The sequence below is a fragment of the Dipodomys spectabilis genome, unplaced genomic scaffold, assembly GCF_019054845.1.
Source record: "Dipodomys spectabilis isolate Male_0828 unplaced genomic scaffold, ASM1905484v1 ptg000360l, whole genome shotgun sequence".
Classification (NCBI taxonomy): Eukaryota; Metazoa; Chordata; class Mammalia; order Rodentia; family Heteromyidae; genus Dipodomys; species Dipodomys spectabilis.
The window spans coordinates 1,757,050-1,785,000 of NW_024871037.1; the positions used below are offsets into that span (position 1 = coordinate 1,757,050).

A 27,951-nucleotide genomic window follows, 5' to 3' on the forward strand; every position below is an offset into this window, starting at 1 on the left:
CTCAGTGGCAAAGTATTTGCCTAGCTGTGGCTCAAGTGGTAGAATGCTAGCCTTGAGCTGAAGAGCTCAGTCAGGGACAGCACCCAGGCCCAGAGTTCAAGCCCCACGATCAAAAAAAAAAAAAAAAAAAAAATATATATATATATATATGTATATATATTTGCTTAGCTAGTGCAATGTCCTTGGTTTGATCCCCAGTACCAAAAAAAGAAAAAAACAAACAAACAAAAAACCCCACTTCATTTGAAAACAATGACTGCTTTAGAAAGTTCTCAATCTTTGTTTCACATCACAAAAATGTTTCTGGCAACTTAGCATGCTCACAAAATTAGTATTGGAAGCCAGACACCAGTGGCTCATGCCTGTCATCCTAGCTACTCAGGAGGCTGAGATCTGCGCCAGCCAGGGTAGGAAAGTCTAATCTCCAATTAACCACCAGAAAACTGGAAGTGGTGCTGTGGCTCAAGTGGTAGAGTGCTCACCTTGAGCTAAAGAGCTGAGGGACAGCGCCCAGACCCAGAGTTCAAGCCCTACACCGACAAAAAAAAAAAAATTAATACTGGATTATGGAAAGATGTCAAAACCAAAAGTGGGGGTTGAACATGGTAGTACATGGCAGTAATCCCAACTACTTGGGAGGATCATAGTTTGAGGCCAGCCTGAATAGTGGTGAGACCCTGCCAATCTCAACCAATGAACCTATTACAGGCACAGTGGTATGCCTATCTAGCAAGCATGAGTCCTAAGTTCAAATTCCCCAATCCCAATACTACCTGCACAGGCACATGCGCACTCGAGAGAGAGAAGAGGTGAGGGAGGGAATGAGATTAACCAGAGCTATAAGCCCCCAGAAAGCCAAGGGATCAAAATCCCCTCCACCATCCCTCAGACTGGGCTTCCTTGTCTTATGGGCCTTTTTCACTCAGGTAGACATAGGCTTCAGGTTCTGGATCCCACTGGCCCCCCCCCCCCCACACACACACACAATGTTCAGAGGCTACTGTTTCTAGACATTTGTCCCACCTGGCACAATGTCTCTCACCTTGCCTACTCCACTGCACACCTGACAGGCAACAGGGTACTAAACCCAAAGCCTGATACCCAGCCACAGAAGAATTAAGGAAGAGGAGATGGCAGTAAACCAGGGCTTCATCGGTGCCTAGGTATAATACATTTCCCTTATGGGAAAATAACCAACTCTTTAGAGATCTCCAGGATCTGGAGATCTCTGAGGGCCTCCTGAAAAACGCACACTCCCCAATGAACTCAGCATGTAATCTGGGAAATAGGAACCACAGATCCTGACTTTTGAAATGTTGCTTACAGGGTAGCAGACAAGAGACATGAGACAGATACCGGTTTTTTGCCAGAACAAATATTTTCTTTTGTTTGTTTTGTTTTTTGTCAGTCATGGGGCCTGAACGCTGGGCCTGAGCACTGTCCCTCAGCTCTTCAGCTCAAGGTTAGCACCCTACCACTTGAGCCAAAAGTGCCACTTCCAGCTTTTTCTGCTTATGTGGTGCTGAGGAACTGAACCCAGGGCCTCATGCATGCAAGGCAAGCGCTCTACCACTGAGCCATCTTCTCAGCCCCCAACATTCTCTTATATGTGAATATTTGCAGCTCAATTCAGTATCTTCTCAATTATCACTTAACTTCGTGAATCAAAAACACGTTTGTGGGGCTGGGAAGGTGGCTCAGTGGTAGAGTGCTTGCCTTGCATGCCTGAGGCCCTGGGTTCAATTCCTCAGCACCACATAAGCAAAAAGAAAAAAGCCGGAAGTGGCGCTGTGGCTCAAGTGGTATAGTGCTAGCCTTGAGCTGAAGAACTGAGGGACAGCGCCCAGGCCCAGAGTTCAGGCCCCACAACCGGACTCAAAAAAATAAAAAATAAAATAAATAAATAAAAAATAAATAAATAAATAAAGTCGATATGGAGAATGTTGGTCACACACTGAAGGAGAAGCAGACAATTGGGAGGCAGACTAACTTTAATCTGAAAAAAAAAAAACAAAACTGTGGGATGACATATAGAGGATGAAGGACTAATTACAAGCCACTTGTAAGAAAAAGGTCCAACATCAGCATGAAAAGATATCCATAAAAAGGCACAAAGAAGCTGGATACCAGTGGCTCACACCTGTAATTCTAGCTACTCAGGAGGCTGAGATGGGAGCTCAAAGCTAGCCTAGGAAGGAAAATCTGTGAGACACTCATCTCCACTAAAACTTGTCCCCCAAAAAGCTAGAAGTGGAGCTGTGGCTCAAGTGGTAGAGCTCTAGCCTTCAGCAAAAAGGTCAGTGACACCACCCAGGCCCTAAGTTCAAGCCCCAGGACAAGCACACACATGCACACACGCATGCACACACATGTGCGCGCACACACACACACACACACACACACACACACACACACACACACGACACAAGGAGCAGGACACCCTACAGACTCCTGGAAGCCAAGACTACGCTCCTTCCTCCTTTGAACCATATAACACAGAGGGAGGAGGGTTTCTTACTAGGAGGCCCTTCAGGCCCCCAGAAGTTCAAAGAGTTTCTGTTGAAAGCTGTTGTATTTTTTTTAATTAATTTTGTTATTGTTAAGGTGTTGTACAGAAGGGTTACCATGTCGTAAGTCAGGTAATGAGTACGTTTCTTTGTCTGAGTATTACCCCCTTCTTTTACTTTCCCCATTTCCCCCTCCCAATCCTGCCCAAATTATACACACCATTTTCCACAAACTGTATACTGAACAGCATCATTGCCATTTGTTCACCCTTCCTCCTCATTTTCTGCACCACACCTCCTTTACTCCCCCCCCCTCAAACGATAAACAACCCAAAGCAAAAACAAACACCACTGCCCTTACAACCACCACCAATAAAAGGTTAAAATGTGTTTGTGATTTTAACTATTACTATCCTTCAATACTGTGAAATTTGTGAAATGTATGTATCACTTAATCTCAATTAAAATTATTAAAAAAAAAAAAAAACACAAAAAAACATGTTTCCGTTTCCAGGGATTCACAGATTTTTTTTTTTTTTTTTTGTCAGTCGTAAGGCTTGAACTCTGGGCTTGGGCACTGCCCCTGAGCTCTTTAGCTCAAGGCCAGCATTCTACCCCTTGAGCCACAGAGCCATTTCTGGTTTTCTGGTGGTTAACTGGAGAAAGGAATCTCACGGACTTCCCTACCTGGACTGGCTTTGAACCGCAATCCTGACATCTCATCCTCCTGAGTAGCTAGAATTATAGGCACGAGCCACTGGCACCCGGCTAGCTCTTGTTTTTTCTGTTTTTGTTTTTTGAGTCCGGTTGTGGGGCCTGAACTCTGGGCCTGGGCGCTGTTCCTCAGCTCTTCAGCTCAAGGCTAGCACTCTACCACTTGAACCACAGCGCCACTTCCGGCGTTTGTTTCTTTTTGCTTATGTGGTGCTGGGGAATCGAACCCAGAGCCTCATGCATGCAAGGCAAGTGCTCTACCACTGAGCCACCTTCCCAGCCCCTAGCTCTTGTTTTTTTGAGGCCATGTCTCATGCTGGGCTCATATTTGCACTCCTCCTGGGTATGCAACACTGTGCATTTGTAGATGAGCTTCCATGGTTCCTTAACTTACCAAAAAGACAAGTAAAAGCAGCTCCCTCACATCCAACCACCTAACAGCCAAAAGGTCTCAAAAGCACAGGGAATGATGAGCAAAAGCCAGCATATGGAAAATACTACCAGATTGCTGTTTCAAAAGAGTACAGGAAAAACAGAGCAAGTACATAATTTGAAAAGATAAAACAGTCATTTCAAGCAAGTGCTATGAGCAGATCAGAAATGATGCCAAGGTTATTGTTCAGACAAGGAGCACTGGAGAAGCCTTAAAAAAATTAAGGAAGCTGGGTGCCAGTGGCTCATACCTGTAATCCTAGCTATTCAGGAAGCTGAGATCTAAGGATCATGATTCAAAGCCAACCTGGGTAGGAAAGTCTGTGAGACTCTGATCTCCAATAAACCACCAGAAAACAGAAAGTGGTGCTATGGCTCAAGTGGTAGAGCGCTCGCTTTGAGCTGAAATGCTGAGGCACAGCGCCCATGACCAAAAAAATAAAAATAAAAATGGGAAGGTGGCTCAGTGGTAGAGTGCTTGCCTCCCATGCATGAGGCCCTGGGTTCGATTCCTCAGCACCACATAAGCAGAAAAAAACAGAAGTAGCGCTGTGGTTCAAGTGGTAGAGCTAGACTTGAGCTGAAGAGCTGAGGGACAGCGCCCAGGCCCAGAGTTCAAGCCCCATGACCAACAACAAAAAAAAAAAAATTAAGGAATTATCTTTTTTGTTGTTTGTGGGGTTTAAGAGCTGTCTGGGAGATTTTCTGCTCAGGGCTATTGCTCTACCATTTTGAGCCATAGCTCTTGGCTCTTTTTTTTTTTTTTTTAGAGTTAATTAGAGATAAAAGAGTCTGTCACAGACTTTCCTGCCCAGACTGGCTTCAAACCACAATCCTCAGACCTCAGTCTCTTAAGCAGCTAGGATTATATGTATAAGCCACCAACATCTGGCTTTGTCCATAATTTTTACTATGGGACTTGAATTCAGGGCCTGGACAGTCCTTACCTTTATTTCCTCAAAGCTGGTGTTTTACCACATGAGCCACGGCCCCACATCCAGCTTTCTGGTGGTTAACTGGAGAGACCAGTCCCCTGGACTTTCCTGCCCATGCTGGGTTTTTTTTGGTTGGTTATGGGGCTTGAACTCTGGACCTGGGCACTGTCCCCGTGCTCTTCAGCTCAAGGCGAGCGCTCTACCGCTTGAGCCACAGTGCCATTTCTGGTTTTCTAGTGGTTTTTATTGGAGGTAAGAGTCTCACGGAGTCTCCTGCCCGGGCTGGCTTTGAACCGCAATCCTCAGATCTCAGCCTCCTGAGTAGACAGGATTACAGGCATAAGCCACTGGCGCCCAGCTTCCCATGCTGGTTTTGAACTGAGATGCTCAGCTCAGCCTCCTGAGTAACTAGGATTCAGGCATGAGCCACTAGCACCCTGTAGGAATTACTATTCTTAAAGACAGAATAATGGCACTATAGATTTTATGGCCAGCTCCTCTTTCAAAGATATACAGTAAAATATGAATAGCATAACACTTCTGGGGACTGAGACATATATAGCTCAGTCATTGGAGGTGCGATTGAAAAGGCTTAAAATAAACAAACACATAAAAACTTTTCTTAAAGTTGAAACAATATTGGGCAGGAATTAGTTACAATATTTGGCAGGAATTGGTTAACTGATGAAGCTGGTGGTGAGTGACAAATCCAAAGCAACCATGCTTTAATCTGACAGATCATCTTTTCCTTCAAACTCAGAGGTGAAACTTAAATTCTACTTTCATTTCTTTGCCATTAGAATATGCTGAAAAACGCCTAATTTTATTAGGTGGCACATAGAAAGGCAAAAACTTTTTTTTAAAAAGTCTTAAATAGTATTTTTTGTGATACAAAAAGGTGCTTAGCCGGGTGCTGGTGGCTCACCCCTGAAATCCTAGCTACTTGGGGCTGAGATCTGAGGTTTGCAGTTCAAAGCCAGCCCAGGCAGGAAAGTCCCTGAGACTCTTATCTCCAAAGAACCACCAGAAAACTAGAAGTGGTGCAGTGGCTCAAGGGGTAGAGAACACTCACCTTGAGCTGAAGAGCTGAGGGACAGCACCCAAGCCCAGAGCACGCAAGCCCAGAGTTCAAACTCTACGATCAACAACAACAAAAAGATGCCCAAAAAAGCAGCTTAGGGACAATGCCTAGGCCCACAGTTCAAGGCCTAGGACCAAAAAGAAGGGTGTTCAACTTGTTTTGTTATCTTGCTGCATAGTCTCGGAGGACCCCAGAACTTGGGTGATGGGGTTTGAACTTAGGGCCTGGGCATTGTCCCTGAGTTCTTTTGCTCAAGGCTAGCGCTATACCACTTTGAGCTACAGCACCACTTCTGGGTTTTTTGAATGGTTAATACGAGATAACATAGCAATGTTTCTGCCCAAGCTGGCTTCCAACCGAGATCCTCAGATTTCAGTCTCCTAGAGTAGCTAGGATTACAGGCATGAGCCACTCGAGCCAAGCCCCTGGAACTTCTAATATGGACCAGGCTATCTTTGAACTCATGATCTACCTACTTCAGCCTCTTAAGATCTGAGATTACAGATATGGACCACCACACTTGGCATCAACTTGTTCTTTAAACAATCATCTCATCAAATAAAACAAACAAACCTTGGCTTAAAATTCTTCCCCAAAGCATCCTCTTTATGAACCCAACAATGGAAAATTTTCATCTCAGCAACTTGGCCTCAGGGAGGAGACTCAAGCTCATCACTGTTGCCTAGATACTAGTGACATCTCGGAAGCTCCCACAACCCACTGCAAGGGAGACTGGCTAGGGTTCAGCAATCAGTGATTGCTCCTTTCTGGCACGTTCCAATGTTTGGAGATACAGGATTGGTATACAGTGTTCTGGTCTGTCACCATGGAAGCTTCGAAGCACAAAGGAAGACTACAGCATCTGATAAACTGGTTTCTACGATTACATCACCTCTAGTTTCTAGTCCTTAGCTACTTGATTTCTAGCAATACTTGTAAACTCTACTCTAAAAGCACAATGCAGGTAAAACAATCTGAATGCATTAACAGTACAATTGACTTTTCTGCAAAAAAAAGTTGCTACACAACTTGTGTTAAATGTGATAAAAGTATTCATTTTGACATTTCTGACTTTGATAGTGGTTAAAAACACCACCACCTGTGGGTTTCTTTTAATACGTAACACCAAGTTACAAGATGCAATTATAACAACCCCACAAACAACTTACGTAAATAAGTATCACAGTCCATGTAAGATATTATCCTGTTAAAGATGCAAATACAGCAAACATTTTAAATACTAGGATTGAACAAAATTACTATAATCGAGGTCTTTCTTTAAAGTGAATTTGTGCAACTGCTCATTTTCAATATTTTGGTTACTTTTCAAAAGTGTCAGTAGTGCATCTTAAAATTCTTCTTCAGGGTTGGTAATGTGGCTCAGTGGTACAGTGCTTGCAGCATGCATAACACCCTGGTTTAGTTCCTCAGTGTCACATAAACAGAAAAGGCCTTTCAGTGGCACTGTGGCTCAAATGGTAGAGTGCTAGCAATGAGCAAAAGAAGCTCAGGAACAGTGCCCAGGCCCTGAGTTCAAGCCCCAGGACTGAGAAAAAACAAAACAAACAAACAAAAAAACTATTCTTCAAAATGATCCTTTTATTCATATTCTTTGTACCTTTTGCTAGTAAAACTGATTCTAAGCAGCAAGTATTTACCCTACCATTTAAGAGTACTAGATTTGACTGGATTCTACATCTGCTTTTCACCTATTTTTCTGGTAGTACAGCTTTTCGGGTTTGGGAGTTGTTTTTGTTTTGTTTTTTTCCAAAAATTATCATAGAACAGTTACCATTCAAAGTGTCAGTTTATAAGTATAATGCATTTGTATTGATAGAGGTTATGGAAATGGGTTAAAATCCTGAAGTCATTAAGGATGCCAAAGATACACACACACACACACATAGCAATCTGCAAACAAATGTGAAACAAAAACTCTACTCAAGGTGAACACATCAGTATATGAAAGGCATCTTTTTTAAAAGACGTTTCCAAAACCAGTAAGATCGGATGCGCAACCTCGCCCTACACACATACACACACATACACACACTCCTATCAAATATGAGGTGATTGGGCCTCAGTGGCATTCAACAACCCAAAATGGCTGCACCATCTATGGAGCCCCGATCCCCCACTCCCCCCACACACACCCTTCCCGTCACCACAAACCATACCTGAGGTGCTGACCCAAAGATGGGGGGGGGCCCTGCCCTTCCCATCCCCAATAACCTGGGAAATCATGGCCGCCAATGACCTGGGAAAGACATCTCGCCCCCTGACCCCCCCAAATGATACAGGAGATTTCTTCCAAAAAACAGAGAAAACACGGCCCTTCCGACCCCTCCCCAGCACTCAGCCCCCCCCCCCCGCCCCATGACTGGGGATTCTGTCCCTCCCCTCAAGGGGGGGGGATATCTTCTCCCCTCTATGATCCAAAGATAGATGATGGATGGATGGATGGATGGATGGACAGACAGACAGATCTCTTCACACAGGGTCAGGGAGAATCTGGTTCCACGAAGATGGAGAGACATCTCCCTCACAATGACAGCGGGAGACACCCCCCCCCCTCACCAAATGAAGAAGCGCTCAGTGACAACCACGACACGTTAAAACAAAAACAAAAAGCGTCCCCTCAAGACTCCGGAGGCGACCCAGTCAGAGGCCCGGCCGAGCGGGCGTTACCTGTGCAGCCACAGCCCGGTCCCGCGGCGCTTCCGTCCTATTGTTTCTCTTCCACCAAAATGGCTGCGCCGCTCGGAGCCCCGCCCCCCCCGCGCCTCGCTCCCAGGATCCTCTCACGATTGGCTGACACCAGAAGCCGCGCACGCGGACTGGGTAACCCGAAAGGCGCTGTTGCTAAGGCGCTAGGATTCGCTGTGGTGACTTCCGGAAGGGGCGGGGGGGGCGCAGTGGGCGTGGTCAACACGGGGAGGAGGGGTTGGGGAAATGGGCGTGGCCAAGCAAGGGGCGGAGCATTGTTCTCTAACTGGAGGATTGGCCGAGGGAATCAGGTGCTTGGATGGAGTGACAGACGGGTTACGTGGGAATGAGTCAACTGCAGGACGCGTGGGAGACAGGTAGATCATTTAATAGTCCTGGTTGGCCTGGCAATGAGGTGCTTTCCCCAGGATGCGGGAAATGGCAGGGCCAACATCCAGAAAACCAGAGGCAAACTGGGAAGTTGGGCATATTAGCCCATGGATGGACAGGTCTGAATTGTGAACAGTTGTTAAGAGACATACATGGTGTTTTCTGCCTGTCATCCTAGCTACTCAGGAAGCTGAGATCTGAGGATCCTGGTTCAAAGCCAGCACGGGCAGAAAAGTACATGAGATTCTAATCTGTAATAAACTACTAAGAAAAAACAAAAAAAGCCAGAGGTGGCTCTGTGACTCAAGTGGTAGAGGTAGCCTTGAGCAAAAGAAGCTCAGGGACAGCACCCAGGCCCTGAGTTCAAGTTCCAGGACCGGTAGGGAGGAGGGGGCTGGTGACTTAAGCCTATAATCCTAGTGACTCAGGAATGTGAGATCTGAGGATCCTAATTGGAAACTAGACCAAGTGAATAAGTCTATGAGATTCTTACTTTCAATTAACCAGAAAAAAAAACAAAGACAAAAAAAACTGCAAATGGAGGTGTAGCTCAAGCAGTAGAGCACCAGGTTTGAGCCAAACAGTCAAGAGCACAAAGCACTGACTTCAAGCCACCAATACTGGTATATATATATATATATATATATATATATATATATATATATATATATATATATATACACACACACAAACACACACACTCACACACTCTCTCTCACACACACAGACACACACAGAGCTGTAGAGAGTACACAAAAACAATAGATGGTGGACAAAGGTGGCTCAAGTGGTAGAGTGCTAGCCTTAATCTGAAGAGCTGAGGGACAGTGCCCAAGCCCAGAGTTCAGGCCCCAGGACCAACAACAACAAAAAGTTATGTAAAAAGTACTTGTGTGGGCTGGGAATGTGGCTTAATGGTAGAGTGCTTGCCTTGGGTTTCCTTCCTCAGTACCACATAAACAGAAAAAATGGTGCTCAACTGGTAAAGTGCTAGTAGCCTTGAGCAAAAGAATCTCAAGGACAGTGTCCAGGCCCTGAGTTCAAGTCTAGGTCTGGCAAAAAAAAAAGTGCATGTGGAAGGGTGGACAGAGGGGTGACAGTAGAGCCTGCTGTGTGGATTCTTTCATCTTTGGGAGTTGTGGGGCTTGAACTCTGGGCCTGGGCGCTGTCCCTCAGCTCTGCAGCTCAAGGCTATCGCTCTACCACTTGAGCCACAGTGCCAACTTCCAGCCTTTTCTGTTTATCTGGTGCTGGGGAATTGAACCCAGGGTTTCATGGGTTCATGCTAGGCAAGCACTCTACCACTCAGCCATATTCCCAACCTCATCAACTCCATTCTTGCTAAGTCTAAAGTCTTCCCCGAGCCCCCACTGCCTCAGGGTTACCTATGCAACTTTCAGTGGAAAACATGGGAGGACTCACGTCTCCCTCACCCTCTTTGAACCCAGGCCATGGAGGAAGGGAGGGACTGGCTGTGGCTGCTACAAACCATTCCTTAAGATATTTTCCCAGAACCCAAAGGCAGGAAAATTACTAAGAAAAGGATCCTACAAAGACCAGAGTGGAGGTGGTTTCCAGCACGTCCTAGACACGCACACATTGTCCCCAACACGTCCAGACAGTACAAAGCCTGGAGGGGACAACTAAGAAATTCCCATTGTATTGGAAGACTGCCCAGGCTGGGTGAGCTCCACCCCTTACACTCTTACTGTGTCCTTAGCTGACACTTTTTGTTTGTGAGCCTGTTCTTTGAACTTGTTCTCTCACACAAAGCTAGAAGCCCTCCCTGGGTTAGGGAATAAGAGTCTAACCCTGCTGGGGCTAAGTTAGGAGATCAGTTCTGTGTCAGAGAGTAGAGGTAGTGAGCCAGACATTCCAGTATTGGACCGAACACAGGACAGAGATTATTATGGCAGCAGTTGGACCCCAACCCCTTTCTGGGGTTGGCCCTTGATCCTTCATAGGTGAGTGAGGGACCTCTAGGCAAAGCCAGGGACTGCAACAAGGTGGACACTCTCCAGAAATCTGACACTTTTTTTTGTTGCTGTTGTTGGTCCTGGGACCTGAACTCTGGGCCTGGATGCTGTCCCTCAGCTCTTCAGCTCAAGGCTAGAGCTCTACCACTTGAGCCATAGTGCCACTTCTGGCTTTTTCTGTTTATGATGGGCAGGCCAGGTGCTGGTGGCTCATGTCTGGAATCCTAGCTACTCAGGAGGCTGAGTCCTGAAGATCGAGGTTCAAAGCCAGCCTGAGCAGTTAAGTCTGTGAGACTCTTATCTCCAATTAGCCACCAGAAAACCAGAAGTGGTGCTGTATATCAAGTGGTAGAGTGCTCGCCTTGAGCTGAAGAGCTCAGGGACAGTGCCCAGGTCCAGAGTTCAAGCCCCATGACTGACAAAACAAAACAAAAACACTCGAGGATAGCATAGCTCTCAGGCCCTGAGTTCAAACCCCACAGCCAAAATCAAAACAAAAACAAACCAGAGGTGCAATCTAAGGGCCAGTATGAGGGTTCCAATCTATTCTTCTCTGGCCAGCAGGAATTGTTAGCAGAATGGGGCCACCTTGAGATTAGGGTAGTTCTCTAAGTTTCAGGGTTTGAGGAGCACAAGCTCCCATTCAACTACATCCTTGTGGGAAAAAGAGTTCAGGACCAAAGCTTCAGCCTAGGCAAGCACCAGTGGTTCACACCTACAATCCTAGCTACTCAGGAGGCTGAGATCTGAGGATTGTGGTTTGAAGTCAGCCTGACAGGAAAGCCTGTGACTTACAATTAACTAGCAAAAATACCTCAAAGTGGATCTGTGGCTTAAGAGATAAAATACAAGCTCTGAGTCAGAAAGCTCAGGGACAGTGCCCAGGCCCTGAGTTCAAGTCCCAGGACATCCAAAAAAAAAAAAAAAAAGCTAAGCTAGGGCAGCAAAACCCTGAGTTCAAGACTCAGTACCGACACACACAAAAAAAGAATAAAATACAGCTGTATTGGGCAGGATTGCCCCTTGAGACAAGGGCACTGACTGACTCAACTTTGAGCTCCTCATACTGGATTTGGTTATACACTCCTAGGACAAAAAGCCAGAAACCGGGGGGGGGGGGGGGGGGGGGGGGGGGGGGGGGGGGGGAAGGATTGGGGGGGAGGGGGGAGGCTGGGAAGGGATGTGAAGGGTAAACAAAGGAGGAGGCTGCAATGCTTGGTAAGAAATGTATGCATTATCCTGCCCATGTAATTGTAACCCCTCTGTACAGTATGTTCACAAATAAAATTTAAAAAAAGCCAGAAACCTTAAAGTAATCCAGATATGGCCTGACCCCTGCTGGCCAGATTGGCAAATTGCAGCGCCGCTAAGGTGTTTTGTTTTAGCATCTATCTGCACTTGTCCCAAAGACCTCATTCTATAGACCTCCAGTTGTTCCAGGTACAGTGGGCTCAGGATAGGAATGGGAGTCTGTGCTGGAGGTACTCCTTGCACCCATGCCAGTGACCATTATCTGGCCGGTTTTTACTCATTCATTTCTCCTGTGTGTGTGTGTGTTTTCCAGGACTGGGCTGGAACTCAGGGCCTCTTGCTCTCACTTGGCTTTTTTTACTCATCTATCTACCACTTGAGCCACACTTCCAGTTCTAGCCCTTTTTTGCTGGTTTTAGTTGGAAATAAGTGCCTCGTAAATTTGTCTGCCTTTGGCTGGCTTCGAACTACAATCTTCACATCTCAACCTTCTGCATGCCTAATATTACAATTGTGAACCACAAGTACCTGTTCTCTCTTTACCTGTTTACTAGATAAAAAGAATAAACAGCCTTGGAGGAATTGGATAGAAAGGCTATTGCTGCACCCTAACAATACAGAATAGAGTGATTTTTGCACCTTGGCTCAGTGCAGGTCTGCAGAGGGAGAAAGGAGCAGGCCTATTGCCAAGCAGGATAAAGGTGTTTGGCTGGTGCTTTTTGTGTCAACATCCATCCCTAAGGGCTGACTGGCAAACGTCCATTTTTTATTTTTGTTGGTTGTATGGCTTTGAATGCTGGGCCAGGGCGCTGTCCTGAGTTCTTCAGCTCAAGGTGAGTGATCTACCACTTGAGTCACAGTGCCACTTCTGGTTTTCTGGTGGTGAATTGGAGATAAGAGTCTCACATGCCAGGCGCCAGTGGCTCACATCTGTCATCATAGCTACTCAGGAGGCTGAGAACTAAAGATCATGGTTTAAAGCCAGCCTGGGCAGGAAAGTCCGTGAGACTCCTATCTCCATTAACCACCGGTAAGTGGCGCTGTGGCTCAAAGTGATAGAGCACTCGCCTTGAACTGAAGAGCTCAGGGACAGCAACCAGGCCAAGTTCAAGCCTCACAAACAACAACAAAAAATCTCACAGACATTCTTGCCCCTGCTGACTTTGAAACTCGATCCTCAGATCTCAGCCTCCTGAATAGCTAGGATTACAAGCATGAGCCACTGGCACCCAGCAAAATAATGGATTTTTGACACCTGCCATCACATAAAGCAATGAGGCCAAAACAAGCATCCATCTCTGACCAACCTTTCTCATGCTATTTCAAATGACTAGCATGGAGATGACAATTTCTCTCTCTCTTGTTATTTTTCTTTTTGTTTGTTGGTCTTGGGGCTTGAACTCTGGGCCTGGGCACTGTCCCTCAGCTCTCCAGTTCAAGGCCAGCACTCTACCACTTAAGCCACAGCACCACTTCCAGTTTTCTGTTGGTTAACTGGAGATTAGTCTCACAGGCTTTCGTGACTATGCTGGCTTTGAACCATGATCCTCAGATCTCAGCCTCCTGTGTAGCTAGGATTACAGGCGTGAGCCACCGGTCTCTCTCTCTCTCTCTTGCCTTTCCTGGGGCTTGAAGTCAGGGCCTGGGCACTGTCCCTGAGTTTCTTTTGCCCAAGGCCAGTGCTTTACCACTTGAGCCACAGCACTATGTGTGAGGTACTGAGGAATCGAACCCAGGGCTTCATGCATGCTAGGCAAACCTTCTACCACGAAGCCACGTTCCCAGCCCTGAGATTTCTAAGGAATCTTTATGTGGTAGGCATCCTCCAAATCACAAATCTAGCTTTTTTCTTTTCCTTTCACAGATTTCCATTCATGGGAATGCTTCTGTAACCGAGCATATGATGCTTGGTAGAATTGTGGGAGGCATTGTATATTTTACACTTATTTAATAAAGAGACAAAACAAAACAACAATAACAAAACAACAAAATAGCCCAGAGAGAAAAGCAGGGCAGATGTGGTGGTTTATGCCTGTAATTCCAGCTACCAGGATCATGGTTCAAAGCCAGCATAGACACGAAAGCCTGTGAGACTAATCTCATTTAACCAACAGAAAACTGGAAGTGGTGCTGTGGCTTAAGTGGTAGAGTGCTAGCCTTGAACTGGAGAGCTGAGGGACAATGCCCAGGCCCAGAGATCAAGCCCCAAGACCAACAAACAAAAAGAAAAAAAACAAGAGAGAGAAAAAAAAGCCGGAAGTGGTGCTGTGGTTCAAGTGATAGAGCGCTAGCCTTGAGCTGAAGAGCTGAGGGACAGTGCCCAGGCCCAGAGTTCAAGCCCCATGACCGGACCCAGGATTACAGGTGTGAGCCACCAGTGCCCCGCCCAACAAGAACATTTTTTTTTTTTGAGCTCCTCAGCTCAAGGCTAGCGCTCTACCACTTGAGCCACAGTGCCACTTCCGGCTTTCTCTACTTTTTCAAGGGCTTATAGACTAATTCCACAGTGTACTGTTAGATGAGGACTAACAGGCCTTGGAATCTAAAAGAGAAGACAAAATATGACACGACAGAAGACACTAAGACCAAGAAGTCACACAGGATTTGTCAGCCTTTATTAACCAAGAGTGAAGCCAAGCCCTAGAGTTTCCTTTAAAAAACATAAACAAAAACAACCAAAAACCAAAACCCCAAGCTTCTTTATGGCAAACAACGATTTAACTCTTAATGACTTTAAACTATATTTTCAATACCACAGAGCAAGTCTTGTTTGCTTTCTAACCACTTTTCTTCTAAGATTAAAATACAAGTGTAAAATAGGTTAAAATAAGATTTACCCCCAACAATTTATAAAATAATTCCAATTGAAAGACATTTCAAACGCTGTGTGTGGAACTTAGGACCAAAAGATGATCTTAAAATATATTTTTTTTAACCTTTGAGGTAGCACAATAATGCTGAATTAGGTTTCTTTAATTACAATGAGCTTAAAAACAACAACAACAACAACAACAAAAAAAGAGGAATCTATCCTTTACTCAAGGTGGGCTAAATGATTTTCTGCAAATACCTCATGAGGTTACTGACAGTTTTCATCCTTTTTTTTTTTTAAATTGTTTTAAAGTATAAAGATAGCCCTACAGTGTGTAAAAGGAAACCCATGGGAAGGCTGTTTCCCATAAAATAGACATTAGAGTCACTGAGGATCGTCAGCAATCAAGACAGGAGGAACAAGAGGTAATGGTAGTGGTGAAAAAAAAAAAAAAAAAAGGTCAGATCTTGGCAAGAATGGTTTACAAGTGCATGTTAAAACAAAATTCTAACATCAACCAACTGAAACAGAAAAGACGAAAGATGACATTCATAGATCCTTCTCCTTTCTCTCTGTGCAAAGTATCTGCACTTTTTTTCCCTCAATGACAAAAGATTGCTCGTACACTGTGACACACCACAAAACGCTGCTGTGTATGAGTGTCACTGGGTATCAATAGCATCTTTGACTACTCTTATTGTGAGTCTGGGCAATCAGATTCTCTAGCTGGAGAAACTTTTCTTGCCACTTTGCTGAATTCGCTCATGAAATTGCTCAAAAAAAAAAAAAAAAAAAAAGCTCTACGCTGATTTCTGGCCATCTATAGCAGTGACATATAATTATACATGAAGACTGTGAACTAAGAGGATACAAATACATAAACCCTTTCTTCAGAGAATTTAATCACTAGAGTGGGTGGGATATCTTGGGACCAAAAGGAAGAACAATACTGCAGGTTGGACCTCAAGGCCCTTTGGAATATTCTTCTCATCAAAAAAAAAAAAAAAAAAAAAAAAGACTATAAAGTCAGAAAAGAAGAGGTAAAGTTCTAACCTTTAGAAGAGAACATGAAACAGTTAACAAGGAATCTCTTCCCAACATATGCTCCTTCTTAAGAGGCTAAATCATCAAATGTAGGGCTTTGCCTGGCACAATGTAGACACCCCAGCCATCTTCAAACTTGGGTTTGCCATCTTTGACTCTCCAAGCTAGAAAGAGAACTGGAACACTGTCAGGTCCTGGCATGGTGGTATGGCTATGTCTTTTTTTACTCACATTATTCTCTTGAATGTCTCCTCCCCTCTGTCCTCAAGCTTGATGTATTCTTGGCTCAACCCACCACAGGTCTCCTGCTTCCAAGTGAGGATTCCAGACTGATGACCTGTTGTCACTTATGAATTCTACTCTGTAAAACAGCAACCATTAGCAAACCTGGAGTGTCAGGGAGGACTCTGAATGGGAAGACTAGACTGAAAACTGGGATGTGGGAGGAGCAGGATGAGAAGGCCCATCCTTTGTAGTCTGCAGGAGTAACTCTGGCACAAGATTCAGAGCCAGCCCTAACCAATGCTGGCATCGAGGGTAGAGATGGGGTTTATCTCAATGTTTTTTTTATATAGTCCTTACTAGGTTTGGGGCTGGATTTTTGTGTTACTCCTGAAGCCTAATGTACCTTTTTCCTCATTACAAAAAACAGGAATGCTTCTTGTCAAAGTGCAAGGTCTACTTTCTGAATTTATTGACGAATAAAGCAACACGATAGAAAAGAAGACCCTTAGGAAAAGGTGGGATTACTGCCTGGGTTTTCCCAGTGCTCAGCTGCCTGGTTTTGAGTATTAGTTATAGCCTTTCAAGATTCTAAAAGTTGCAAGGGAGGCAGTCTGAAAGAGTCTTGCTTTTACTTCATGGAACACATGAAAGGAGGAGGAATTACCAAGTTGGGGGGGGGGCTACCCACTCTGAAATCTCTTGGCAACTGTGTCCATGGCAAAAGCAGACAGTCTTACATGGATAATGATGGTATTATAATGGGCTCCATTATTATCAATATCAGGAATGATTCAAGCTCCAGCACATAATTGCTTAAGGATTTACCGAGAAATGAACATGTTATCAAGAAAAGAATCATAGTGGAGAGGGTCTATTGAGCTAATATAAATTTGGCTTACAATATTTGAATTTGTGCAAATTTCACATTATTTATAGGATCCCTTGTAGCCTCTGAACCTGTCATTCTGAGGGAAAAAATTTTCATCCTAAACTGTAGCTATTAAAATGAATTCTACTTAATATAAATTAAAAGGCTTAAAAAGTTAAAATACTATCTAAATTATGTTCCTTGAGGATTAACAGATAGAACGCCACCTATCCCAACATTTTGACTAGAAGGGACTTCACAGTAATTCTGTAAATGAGTTTTCTTTTTGTTTTTCAGTGCTGGAGATCAAACCCAGGGCCTTGCACATGCTAGGAAAGCACTCTACCACTGAGATACATGTATCGTAAATACATGTATCGTAAGACACCTCTAATGAAGCCAATTTCTTGAAACAAATCAATTTTCACAATGAATGCCTGAGTCAGCTGATAAACTCCACATGTACTAATATGTCCAAGGGGAATGCCCTAGACCAATAGTTTCTTTTTAAAAATAACTTTCTTAAAGAGTTGAAAAAATGGATGATCCATAGCCAAGCTATGCAACAATGAACTCAGAAGTAGAAGGAAAGGGCTCTCTGTGTAGCAAAACCTGTTGTTAAGTGTACTGCCCTTAACCAGAGGCAGCAATAGGAACTGAGAAGTGGCAGAAGTTGTTCAGCCAAGTATTTAGGTCAGAGAAAGCATTGACACCTCCAGACCCTGGCTTCTTGGCTCTCTAGCCAGTTGAGCTAACTGGTACCCTTGGCTCCTCAGACATCTGTTCATGCAAACTACACGGAGATTAAACAAAATAAAAATCTGTTTAAAACACAACAGAAAGAAAATACAAAACCCAGAAAACCTTTCCTGGCTCAATGCACTGATTCCAAATTTACTGCTCTAACATGGGTCCTAGTGACTTTTTAATCTGTTCTGGAGTACTGACTTGCTAGGGCCCTCTAACAGGGTCTTTCGCTAAGTATCACTGAGGGCTTGGAGACAGACAGCTGTTAGGTGTGCAGCTGTCAGGAGACAGTACAACAAACGCTGGACCATGGATCTCCAGGACATGTGCTGCCCTTTTCCATTACAAAACCAAAAGCAGCAACGGTGAACCAACTGTGGGACTTTCTCAAAAGACAGATGAGGAGGTTGAAAGCTACAACAGTTCCTCCCTTAAGAGAAGAAGAAGGTGTCTAAAGTTATTTAACAGGTTTCCGCAGAACTGTTGAGTAACTTCCAAAAAAGCAATAGTAGCAGCGAGAGAGGAAAAGGAGGATGTTTTACACTTTGGACTTTTTATCAGGCACTTAAAATTTGTTGGAGAGACATGCCATTCTGAACCAAAGATGTGAAAACTGGGTTGGAGTAATCATTACAAGTGGTCTAGTGGGCTTTTCAGAAGCAAAGTGGAGGTGTAGGTGGAACCTCTTGTCCATCCTTTAGTGCTGACTTTCAAGTTGTCTAAATGCCCGTAACCACAGCAATGGCAGCGGCCATGGTAACAGCAGGAACAGTTCTGTCGTGTCTGTTTTTCTGTGTGTGTTCTGTGGCTGACCAGAAGATGTTGGTGTCACACTGAGAAGGCTCTGGGAATGTGGCACAGCTACTCTCCGGGGTCAACCAGATCCATGTTGGAGCCAAACATCTTCACCAGCTGCTCCTCGTAGTTTGAGATGTTCCTCTTCATGATGTCCATGCAGGGCCCCAGAAGCCTCTCGAATGCTTGAACATCCATAACTGCATCGTGAAAAGGAGAGATGAAGGAGAGATACAATGAATAGTTGGAGTCATTTTCCTCATAGAGACTTTGTTGTATATATCCTCATGTGGTAGATTATACACTTTGGGATAGTGGGTAACGGTGGGTGGGAAGAGAGATGTTGCTATATAAACACAGCAGGTCTGTGTTATCTGAGGGTCAGTGAGTCTAGAAGCCACCTGTTTGCATGTCTTTTTTTTTTTTTTTGCCAGTCCTGGGGCTTGAACTCAAGGCCTGGGCACTGTGTCTCTGAGCTTCTTTTGCTCAAGGCTAGCACTCTATCACTTGAGCCACAGTGCCACTTCCAGCTTTTTCTGTGTATGTGGTACTGAGGAATTGAACCCAGGATTTCATGCATGCTAGGCAAGCTCTCTACCACTAAGCCACCTTCCCAGCCCTGTAACCCCTCTGTACATCACCTTGACAATTAAAAAAAAAAAAAAGACATTCATTTCTGATTGGTCAAACTGCCCAGGCCTAGATACAAGTGAGAACTGACAGAGTAAGTTAAAGCTACTGACAGGAAAACAACACTGCACATTAGGAAAAGAGAGAATTTTCTTACCTAAGCATTTGACATCTCCAACTGCGTATGCTGAAGCCGCTCTGGGTTTGTTGGTGACCAGTGCAAGCTCTCCAAAGTACTGCCCCTTATGGCAGCGGGCAATCTCAACCTCCTGGCTGCCAGCATCCTTGCTTGTTTTCGTCTACAGCAGAAAGAGAAGATGACCTGGATTAAAGTTGGACATGGCCAGTTACATGCACTCAAATTTTTCAGAAACTCTACCATGGAAACCCCATGGATTTTACCTGGGGCTCCTTCCAGGTCTTAAAATCTTTTAGGTAATGAATACCCATCAAGAGCTAAGGTACAGACCATTTTTTTTTTCTTTTTCTTTTGTTGGTCATGGGGCTTGAACTCTGGGCCTGGGGGATATCCCTCAGCTCTTCAGCTAATGGTGAGCACTCTACCACTTGAGCCACAGTGCCACTTCTGGTTTTCTGGGTAGTTTATTGGAGATAAGAGTCTCACTGAGTTTCCTGCCAAGGCTGGCTTTGAACTGCGATCCTCAGATCTTGGCCTCCTAATAGCTGGGATTATAGGCATGAGCCACCAATGCCTGGCTCTTATTTATTTATTTATTTATTTATTATTTGCTATTTTATGGAGCTTGAACTCAGGGCCTGAGTTTCTTTTTGCCCAAGGTTAGCACTCTACCAGTTGAGCCACAGTGCCACTTCCAGCTTTTTTTCTGTGTGTATGGTACTGAAGAATGGAACCCAGGGTTTCAGGCATGCTAGGCAAGCACTCTATCACTAAGCCACATTCTCATTCCCAGAACATTTTCTGGGAATTATACATACTTCTAGAGATGCAGACTACTGAGGTGCAATAGAAAAACCATAGTCTTCTACTAATTCTAAATAATGACAATCTTCTCATATATTAAAAACCACAACCTTGACTCTTTTTTTTTTTTTTTTTTGGTCTGTCATGGGGCTTGAACTCTAGGCCTGGGCGCTGTCCCTCAGCTCTTCAGCTCAAGGCGAGCACTCTACTTGAGCCACAGTGCCACTTCCAGCTTTTTCTGTGTGTATGGTACTGAAGAATGGAACCCAGGGTTTCAGGCATGCTAGGCAAGCACCCTACCACTAAGCCACATTCCGCTGTCCCTCAGCAATTAAGCTCAAGGCGAGCACTCTACCACTTGAGCCACAGCGCCACTTCCGATTTTCTAGTGGTTTTATTGGAGATAAGAGTCTCATGGACTTTCCTGCCTGGGCTGGCTTTGAACCGTGATCCTCAGATCTCAGCCTCCTGAGTAGCTAGGATTACAGGCGTGAGCCACCGGCGCCCAGCCCTTGACTCATTTTGAGACTGTACCTGTCTTACACATTTTTTTTCATGGTACTAGGGATTGAACTCAGGGCCTTACATGTGCTAAGCAAACATTCTACCACTTGACCGTTCCTAATGGATGACAAAATTTCTCTTCTTGTGCCAGTTGTAGGGCTTGAACTCAGGGATTGGCCACTGTCCTTGAGCTTTTGTGCTAAAGGCTACTGTTCTACCACTTGAGCCACATCTCCACTTCTGGATTTTTTTGGTTGACTGGAGATAAAGAGTCATGGAATTTCCTGCCCAGACTGGCTTTAAACATCCGTCTTCAGATCTCAGCCCCTTGAGCAGCTAGGATAACAGGCATGAACCACTGGTACCGGACTTTAAATATTCTACATCTGTATTAATGAATGGGTTTAAACATGGGTGGGCCTCTGGCAGTCACATATTAATGACGTTTTGATAGAACAAAACACAGTTCAGATTATTTAAAGTAAATAATCTCCACCTTCACATCACCACACAAAAACTCACCTTGCTTCTTATCAAAATGCTCACTTCGCCAGATTCTATGATGAAAAAACTATCAGCCTTGTCACCCTGCAGGAAAAGAGGTCAAGTCAGAGCAATACATAGCACTGAAGAGAACCAGAAAAATAAACTTTTTCACTGCCTGGGCTTCATCTGTATTTATTTCTAAACCTTTCAAGTGAATCAATGGCTAACAAATTCAGAATAAGTGTGGTGCTGTGGCTCAAGTGGTAGAACTAGCCTTGAGCTGAAGAGCTCAGGGACTGCGCTCAGAGTTCAAGCCCCATGACCAAAAAAAAAAGAAAAATACAAATTCAGAATAAAACTTGAAAATTCTGATCACTAAGAGCATGAACCCAACTATGACTGACACATCTTAAGTATTCACCTTCTCCTTGGAATATGCCCAGGCTACCAACTGTACAGAGCATTGCTGTTCTGACTCTCAGGTTGGTTTCCTATTTAAACCTGTGATAATCAAAGACTAGTAACCAAGACTGCTATTCAATAATGTAAGGTGAGCTGGGAGCTGGTGGCTCACGCCTGTCATCCTAGCTACTCAGGAGGGAGGCTGAGATCTAAAGATTGTGGTTCAAAGCCTACCCAAGCAGGAAAGTTTGTGAGATTCTTAGCTCCAATGAACTACCAGAAAACTGGAAGTGATGTTGTGGCTCAAATTAGTAGAGCACTAGCTCTGATCAAAAAGAGCTCAGAGACAGCACCCAGGCCCTGAGTTAAAGATCCACAACTAACAATAAAAGTGTGACTGTGTCTACTCTGGGAGATTGGGATTCAGAGATAATCTTTTTTCTTTTTTTTTGGTGATGGTTCTGGGCTTGAACTTGTGCCTCACATGCTCACTTTTTTTTTTTTTTTTTTTTTTGGTCGGCCGTGGGGCTTGAACTCTGGGCTTGAGTGCTGTCCCTTAGCTCTTCAGCTCAAAGCTAGTGCTCTACCACTTGAGCTACAGCGCCACTTCTGCTTTTCTGGTGGTTTACTGGAGATAAGAGTTTCACAGACTTTCCTGCCTGGGCTGGCTTTGAACCTTGATCCTCAGATCTCAGCCTCCAGAGTAGCTAGGATTACAGGTGTGAGCCACCAGCACCCAGCGATATTTTCTGCTAAAGATCTGACAATCTACTATTTGAACCACAGTTCCACTTCTGCCTTTATAGTAGCTAACTGGAAATAAGTCTCATGAGCAAGCTGGCTTCAAATTATGATCCCCAGATCTCAGCTAGGACTACAGGTGTTAGCTACCAGCACCCAGCTTATTATTTATTTATTTATTTTTGAGACAGGCAGGATCTTGGTATGTGCCTAGGTTGGCTTTGAATTTTTAATCACCTTGCTTCAGCTTTCTAAGTGCCAGGATTACACAGGGAAGCTGAGGCAAATTTAAAAGAATTAACAGAACATTTTGAGATGTCATTTAGACACCATTTTTATTAGTTCCGATTGGATTTTTCCCCCCAGTCCTGGGGCTTGAAATCAGGGCCTGGGTACTGTCCTTGAGCTGCTTTTGCTCAAGGCTAATGTTCTACCACTTGGACCACAATTTAATTTCTGGCTTTTTGGGTAGTTTAGTAGAGATAAGAGTCTGGGCTGGCTGCAAACTGTGATCTTGAGATCTCAGCTTTCTGAGTAGCTAGGATTATAGGTGTCTGCTACTGGTACCCAGCACTAATGGGAATTTTTGTTTTTTGGGGGGAGCCAGTCCTGCACCTTGAACTCAGGGCCTGTCCCTGAGTTCTTCAGCTCAAGGCAAGAGCTCTACCACTTGAGCCACAGTGCCATTTCTGGTTTCTAGTTGTTTATTGGAAATAAGAGTCTCATGGACTTTTCCTGCCTGGGCTGGCTTTAAACTGTGATCCTCAGATCTCAGTCTCCTAAGTAGCTAGGATTACAAGTGTGAGCCACTGGCAGCCGGCACCTTTGCTTCTTGAGTAGAATTACAGTTATGAGCCGCTTCTATGGTTACAAAGAATTAATTACAATAGATTAGGCTGGTGTTTCTTTCAGAATCAAAAAATAACATGAGAAACAGGCGCAGAGGAAACATTAGGCTAGTTGATTACAGAAATCTAAGAACTCTGGTTTGTGTTGCTAGACAACAGGATGTCTTCATATCAAACACAGAGAAGGTAGAGGGCACCAATTTCCAATCTTATTCAGGTTTTTTTTTTTTTTTTTTGTCAGTCGTGGGGCTTGAACTCTGGGCCTGGGCGCTGTCCCTCAGCTCTTCAGCTCAAGGCGAGCGCTCTACCACTTGAGCTACAGCGCCACTTCCGGTTTTCTGGTGGTTTATTGGAGATAGGAGTCTCACAGTCTCTCCTGCCCGGGCTGGCTTTGAACCTCGATCCTCAGATCTCAGCCTCCTAAGTAGCTAGGATTACAGGCGTGAGCCACCAGCGCCCGGCTCTTATTCAGGTTTTAACAGTAAGGAATGAAGATTACTCAAGGTAATCTTCAAATACCTAAAAGAACAGAAATTAAAAGCCCAAGGAAGGCGAGTGGAAGCAAGAGGTCTGAATATCTCAGTGAGATGCACACCAATGGGCTGTACACCAAAGGACTGCGCAGGCCCTGTGACTTATTCCCTGCAATGAGCTCCCAACAATGGAAGACATGGTGGTGGCTCACTCCACAGTCCAGGCTGGCCTCAAACTCAGGACTTCTTTGCCTTGGCCTCTCAGATGCTGGGATTACAGGCCAATGGATCTAGTTCTCATTCATCTTATAAGAGAAGTAATGCACTAGCTCTTCACCTGGTGACTTCTAGGAGGGGAACAATGCCAAGGCCCTACTTACCTGAGCAATTATGCGCTCTCCATCCTTATAAACCTTTTCTCCTATTACATCCACAATCTTCATTCTTTCTGACACCTAAACAATAGATACAGTCACAGATTATAAGGAAAAGAACTTAGCTGAATTTCATAGTATCTATACAATACAGAAGGAATAGTTTTAACAGATTTTTACTTAGAATTACCTCTAGTGATTTAAGGAGTGGCACAGACTCAATAAATGATTCAAACATCTTCCTCTTTTTTGCATTGTTTTTAACTATGATTCTTCTGAAAGTTACCCGATCCTACGAGAGAGAAAATGGACATGCTTGTGTAAAAAAACAGCCCGGAGCCAGGCACTCATGGATCATCCCTATAATCCTAGCTATCCAGGAGGCTGAATACGGATAACCTAGTCTCAGTCTCCTGCTTAACTAGGATTACAGGTGTGAGCCACTGGTGCCTGACTTGCGTGATCTATTCTTTTTTGGCCAGTCCTGGGGATTGAACTCAGGGCCTGGGCACTGTCCCTGAGCTTCTTTTGTCCAAGGCTGGCACTGTACCACTTGAGCCACAGCACCACTTCCGGCTTTTTCTGCTTATGTGGTACTGAGGAGTCAAACCCAAGGCTTCATGCATGCTAGGCAAGCACTCTACCACTAAGCCACATTCCCAGCCCATATAATCTATTTTAAAGCCACTGTATCTCTCCTTCCCTTATCTTTCAGGAACACTATTTCCAATATTAGTATGTCACAGTAAAATGCTCTTTCATGTCTTTTACATGTGTCTTCATTGAGGAAATATGTTGTTAATTTTATAGTACACATTTAATGCTACCTTTAAGATAAAACAGAAGCAAACTACTGTAGATTTTAACATTAAAGTAAAATGTGGAATTTGTACAAGAGGATGATTTTAAGAAGAGTTATAAATTTTGGATATAGCTAGGTGCTGGTGGCTCACACCTGTAATCCTAGCTCCTCAGGAGGCTGAAATCTAAGAATCGCAGTTCGAAGCCAGCTTGGGCAGGAAAGTCTGTGAGACTTTTTTTTTTTCCTTTGGGTCAGTTATGAGGCTTGAACTCTGGGCATGAGCGCTGTCTCTCAGCTCTTCATCTCAAGGCTAGCGTCCTACCACTGAACCACAGCACCACTTCCGGTTTTCTGGTAGTTTATTGGAGATAAGAATTTCACGGCCTTTCCTGCCTAGGCTGGCTTGGAACCTCAATCCTCAGATCTCAGCCTCCTGAGTAGCTAGGATTACAGGCTTGAGCCACCAGCGCCCGGCATCTGTGAGACTCTTATCTCAATTAATCACAGAAGTCAGAAGCAGTGCTGTGGCTCCAGTGGTAGAGTCCTAGCCTTGAGTCAAAGAGCTGAGGGGCAGGGCCCAGGCTTTGAGTTCAAACCTAGAACCAGCAAAAACAAAACAAAACAAAACTTGGAGATACAAATCTTGATGCTGGCAGAAACAATGTGGGTCGTGCATAATAGGATACGGGGATCAAAGTAATGTTTTGCCTAAGATATTTACAGATTTTGTAGGCTATGCCCATCAGCCTTCTTAAAGTACTCCATCTAAATCTATTGAATATTGACATGAACAGTGAACAGGTAGATGGTAAATTTAGAGACAAGTTAGTACTGGGATATTTAAAAATGGAAAATGCTGCCAGGTGCTGGGGGCTCATGCCTATAATTCCAGCTACTCAGGAGGCTGAGATCTGAGAATCACGGTTCAAAGCCAGCCCAGGCAGGAAAGACTGTGAGACTCTCAATCTCCAATGAACACCAGAAAACTGGAAGAGACATTGTGGCTCAAGTGACAGAGTGCTTGCCTTGAGCTGAAGAGCTCAGAGATAGCACCCAGGCCTAGAGTTCAAGCCCCATGACTCCTCCCCCCACCACCAAAAAAAAGGAAAGTGCTATTAGTAGATCTTTCTAAAACATTTGTTTTTCTAGGCTACTGCTTCTTTTCTTGAGACAAATCTCACTATGTAGCCCAGCTTAGCCCTGAATTCATAATTCTATTTCTGCACCTTTCCAGGTGCTGGGATTACAGTTGTGGCTAGCCATATAGATTTCCACACTGCTTCTGGTATGGAGTGTTATTCTCCTCTTTCTACCCTTGTCTGATCAAAATAGAACATACAGTAAAAGCTGTATATTCCTACAAGGTCAGAAGATATAGTCACTTCTTTGTAACTTCTAGTAAATGATTTGTTGATAAATCATTTGGAATGAATGGGAAGATATCGTTGCATGGAACTTTTCATGATACTGTGCAGGTAACTATGTAGAACAGATAATGTGAAACAACTGCCCAAGGTCAGAGGCCCAGAAGTAAGGAGAATTAAAAGTGTGTATGCAAGAGGAACCATTTCTCTCACTCACCAATCCCCAAAGGGAGCCTTCTGAGGTGGCAACAATGGTAGCCGCCCTTGGGGTATTGTACATCAGAGCCAGTTCGCCAAAACTGCCACGGTTGTCATACTGACCAACAGATCGTGTCTGGTTATCTTTTGTGACTAAAATGTCATAGGTTCCCCTACAAGGAAGAAAAAGAAACAATTTAATTACATTTGATCATTTAAGAACTGGCTTGTACATATAAAACATCACAGGGAGGCTGGGAAGGTGGCTTAGTGGTAGAGTGCTTGCCTAGCATGCTTGAAGCCCTGAGTACCACATAAACAGAAAAGGCCAGAAATGGCACTGTGGCTCAAGTGGTACAGTGCTAGCCTGGAGCAAAAGAAACTCAGGGACAGTGTCCAGGCCCTGAGTTCAAGTTCCAGGAATGGGAAAAAAAAAAATCACAGGGGATTGATTTTTGCATCTTGATCTTGTATTGTAGGACCTTGCTAACCTCACTTCTTATGGATATAGTAAGGGTGTGTGTGTGTGTGTGTGTGTGTGTGTGTGTGTGTGTGTGTGTGTGTGTGTGTGTGTGTGTGTGTGTGTGTGTGTGTGTGTGTGTGTGTGTGTGTGTGTGTGTGTGTGTGTGTGTGTGTGTGTGTGTGTGTGTGTGTGTGTGTGTGTGTTTGAACTCAGGGCTTGGGTGCTGTCCTTGAGCTAGCTCAAGGCTAGCATTCTATCACTTGAACCAGAGCCTTACTTCCAACTTTTTGGAAGTTTATTGGAGATTATAGTCTAATGGACTTTCCTGCCTGGGCTGTCTTCAAACTACAATCCTCAGATCTCAGCCTCCTTAGGATTTCACATGTAAGCCACCACTGCCACCTCAGAACATTGGTTTATTTCAGTACTATTTGTGCAAGTTTTCTGTTAACTTTGAAATTACTTCAAAAGAAAAGCAATTAAAAAAACAAAAAATGAGGACTGGGAATATGGCTCAGAGGTAGAGTGCTTGCCTAGCATGCAAGAAGCTCTGGATTCAATTCTTCAGTACTACATCAACAGAAAAAGCCAGATGTGGCACTGTGACTCAAGTAGTAGAGTGCTTGCTTGAACAAAGGAAACTCAAGGACAGTGCCCAGGCCTTGAGTTCAACCCCCAGGACTGGCCAAAAAAAAAAAAAAGAGCCAGGTGCCGGTGGCTCACACCCATAATCCTATACAGGAGTCCAAGATCTGAGGATTGTGGTTCAAAGCCAGCCCAGGCAGGAATGTCTGTGAGACTACTTCCAATTAACCACCAGAAAACTGGAAGTGGTACTGTGACAAGTGGTAGAGTGCTCACCTTGAGCTGAAGAGCTCAGGGACAGAACCCAGGCCCAGAGTTCAAGCCCCACAACCAACAAAAAAGAAAAGAAAAAACATGTATATATAATAATAGTAATAGATAATATTGAGTGAAATAACATTGCTCTGATTAAGACTGCTCCATTTAGGATTGAGAAAAAGTCAAAAGGATGGGCTGGAAATGTGGCTTAGCACTACAGTGCTTGCCTAGCATAAAGCCTTGGGTTTGATTCTTCAGTACCATATAAACAGAAAAAGCCAGTAGTGGCACTGTGGCTGGAGCAGTAGAGTGCTAGCCTTGAGTATGGAGAGGCTCAGGGACAGTGCCTAGGCCCTGAGTTTAAGCCCCAGAACAAGCCAAAAAAAAAAAGTCAAAA

General features: G+C 44.3%; 2 protein-coding genes across 3 annotated transcripts in view; both read right to left on the reverse strand.

Moving 5' to 3' along the window:
- The window catches only part of Ip6k2 (inositol hexakisphosphate kinase 2), a 29,926-nt gene extending 21,491 nt beyond the window's left edge, over positions 1-8,435 (reverse strand). Inside the window, exon 1 of one of the 2 annotated variants that reach the window (XM_042665860.1) lies at positions 8,358-8,435. The gene's annotated coding sequence lies outside the window, so the exon portion shown is untranslated. The remainder of the gene's footprint in view (positions 1-8,357) is intronic. The other variant, XM_042665862.1, reaches the window with a different exon arrangement.
- A 6,150-nt stretch (positions 8,436-14,585) lies between these two features.
- Positions 14,586-27,951, reverse strand: part of Prkar2a (protein kinase cAMP-dependent type II regulatory subunit alpha) — a 45,421-nt gene continuing 32,055 nt past the window's right edge. Inside the window, exons 6-11 of the mRNA XM_042665863.1 lie at positions 26,268-26,421; positions 24,075-24,176; positions 23,891-23,965; positions 21,083-21,148; positions 19,271-19,412; positions 14,586-18,683 (exon numbers count right to left, since the gene is read on the reverse strand). Coding sequence (XP_042521797.1) covers positions 18,550-18,683; positions 19,271-19,412; positions 21,083-21,148; positions 23,891-23,965; positions 24,075-24,176; positions 26,268-26,421 — 673 coding nt within the window. The 3' untranslated portion in view covers positions 14,586-18,549. The remainder of the gene's footprint in view (positions 18,684-19,270; positions 19,413-21,082; positions 21,149-23,890; positions 23,966-24,074; positions 24,177-26,267; positions 26,422-27,951) is intronic.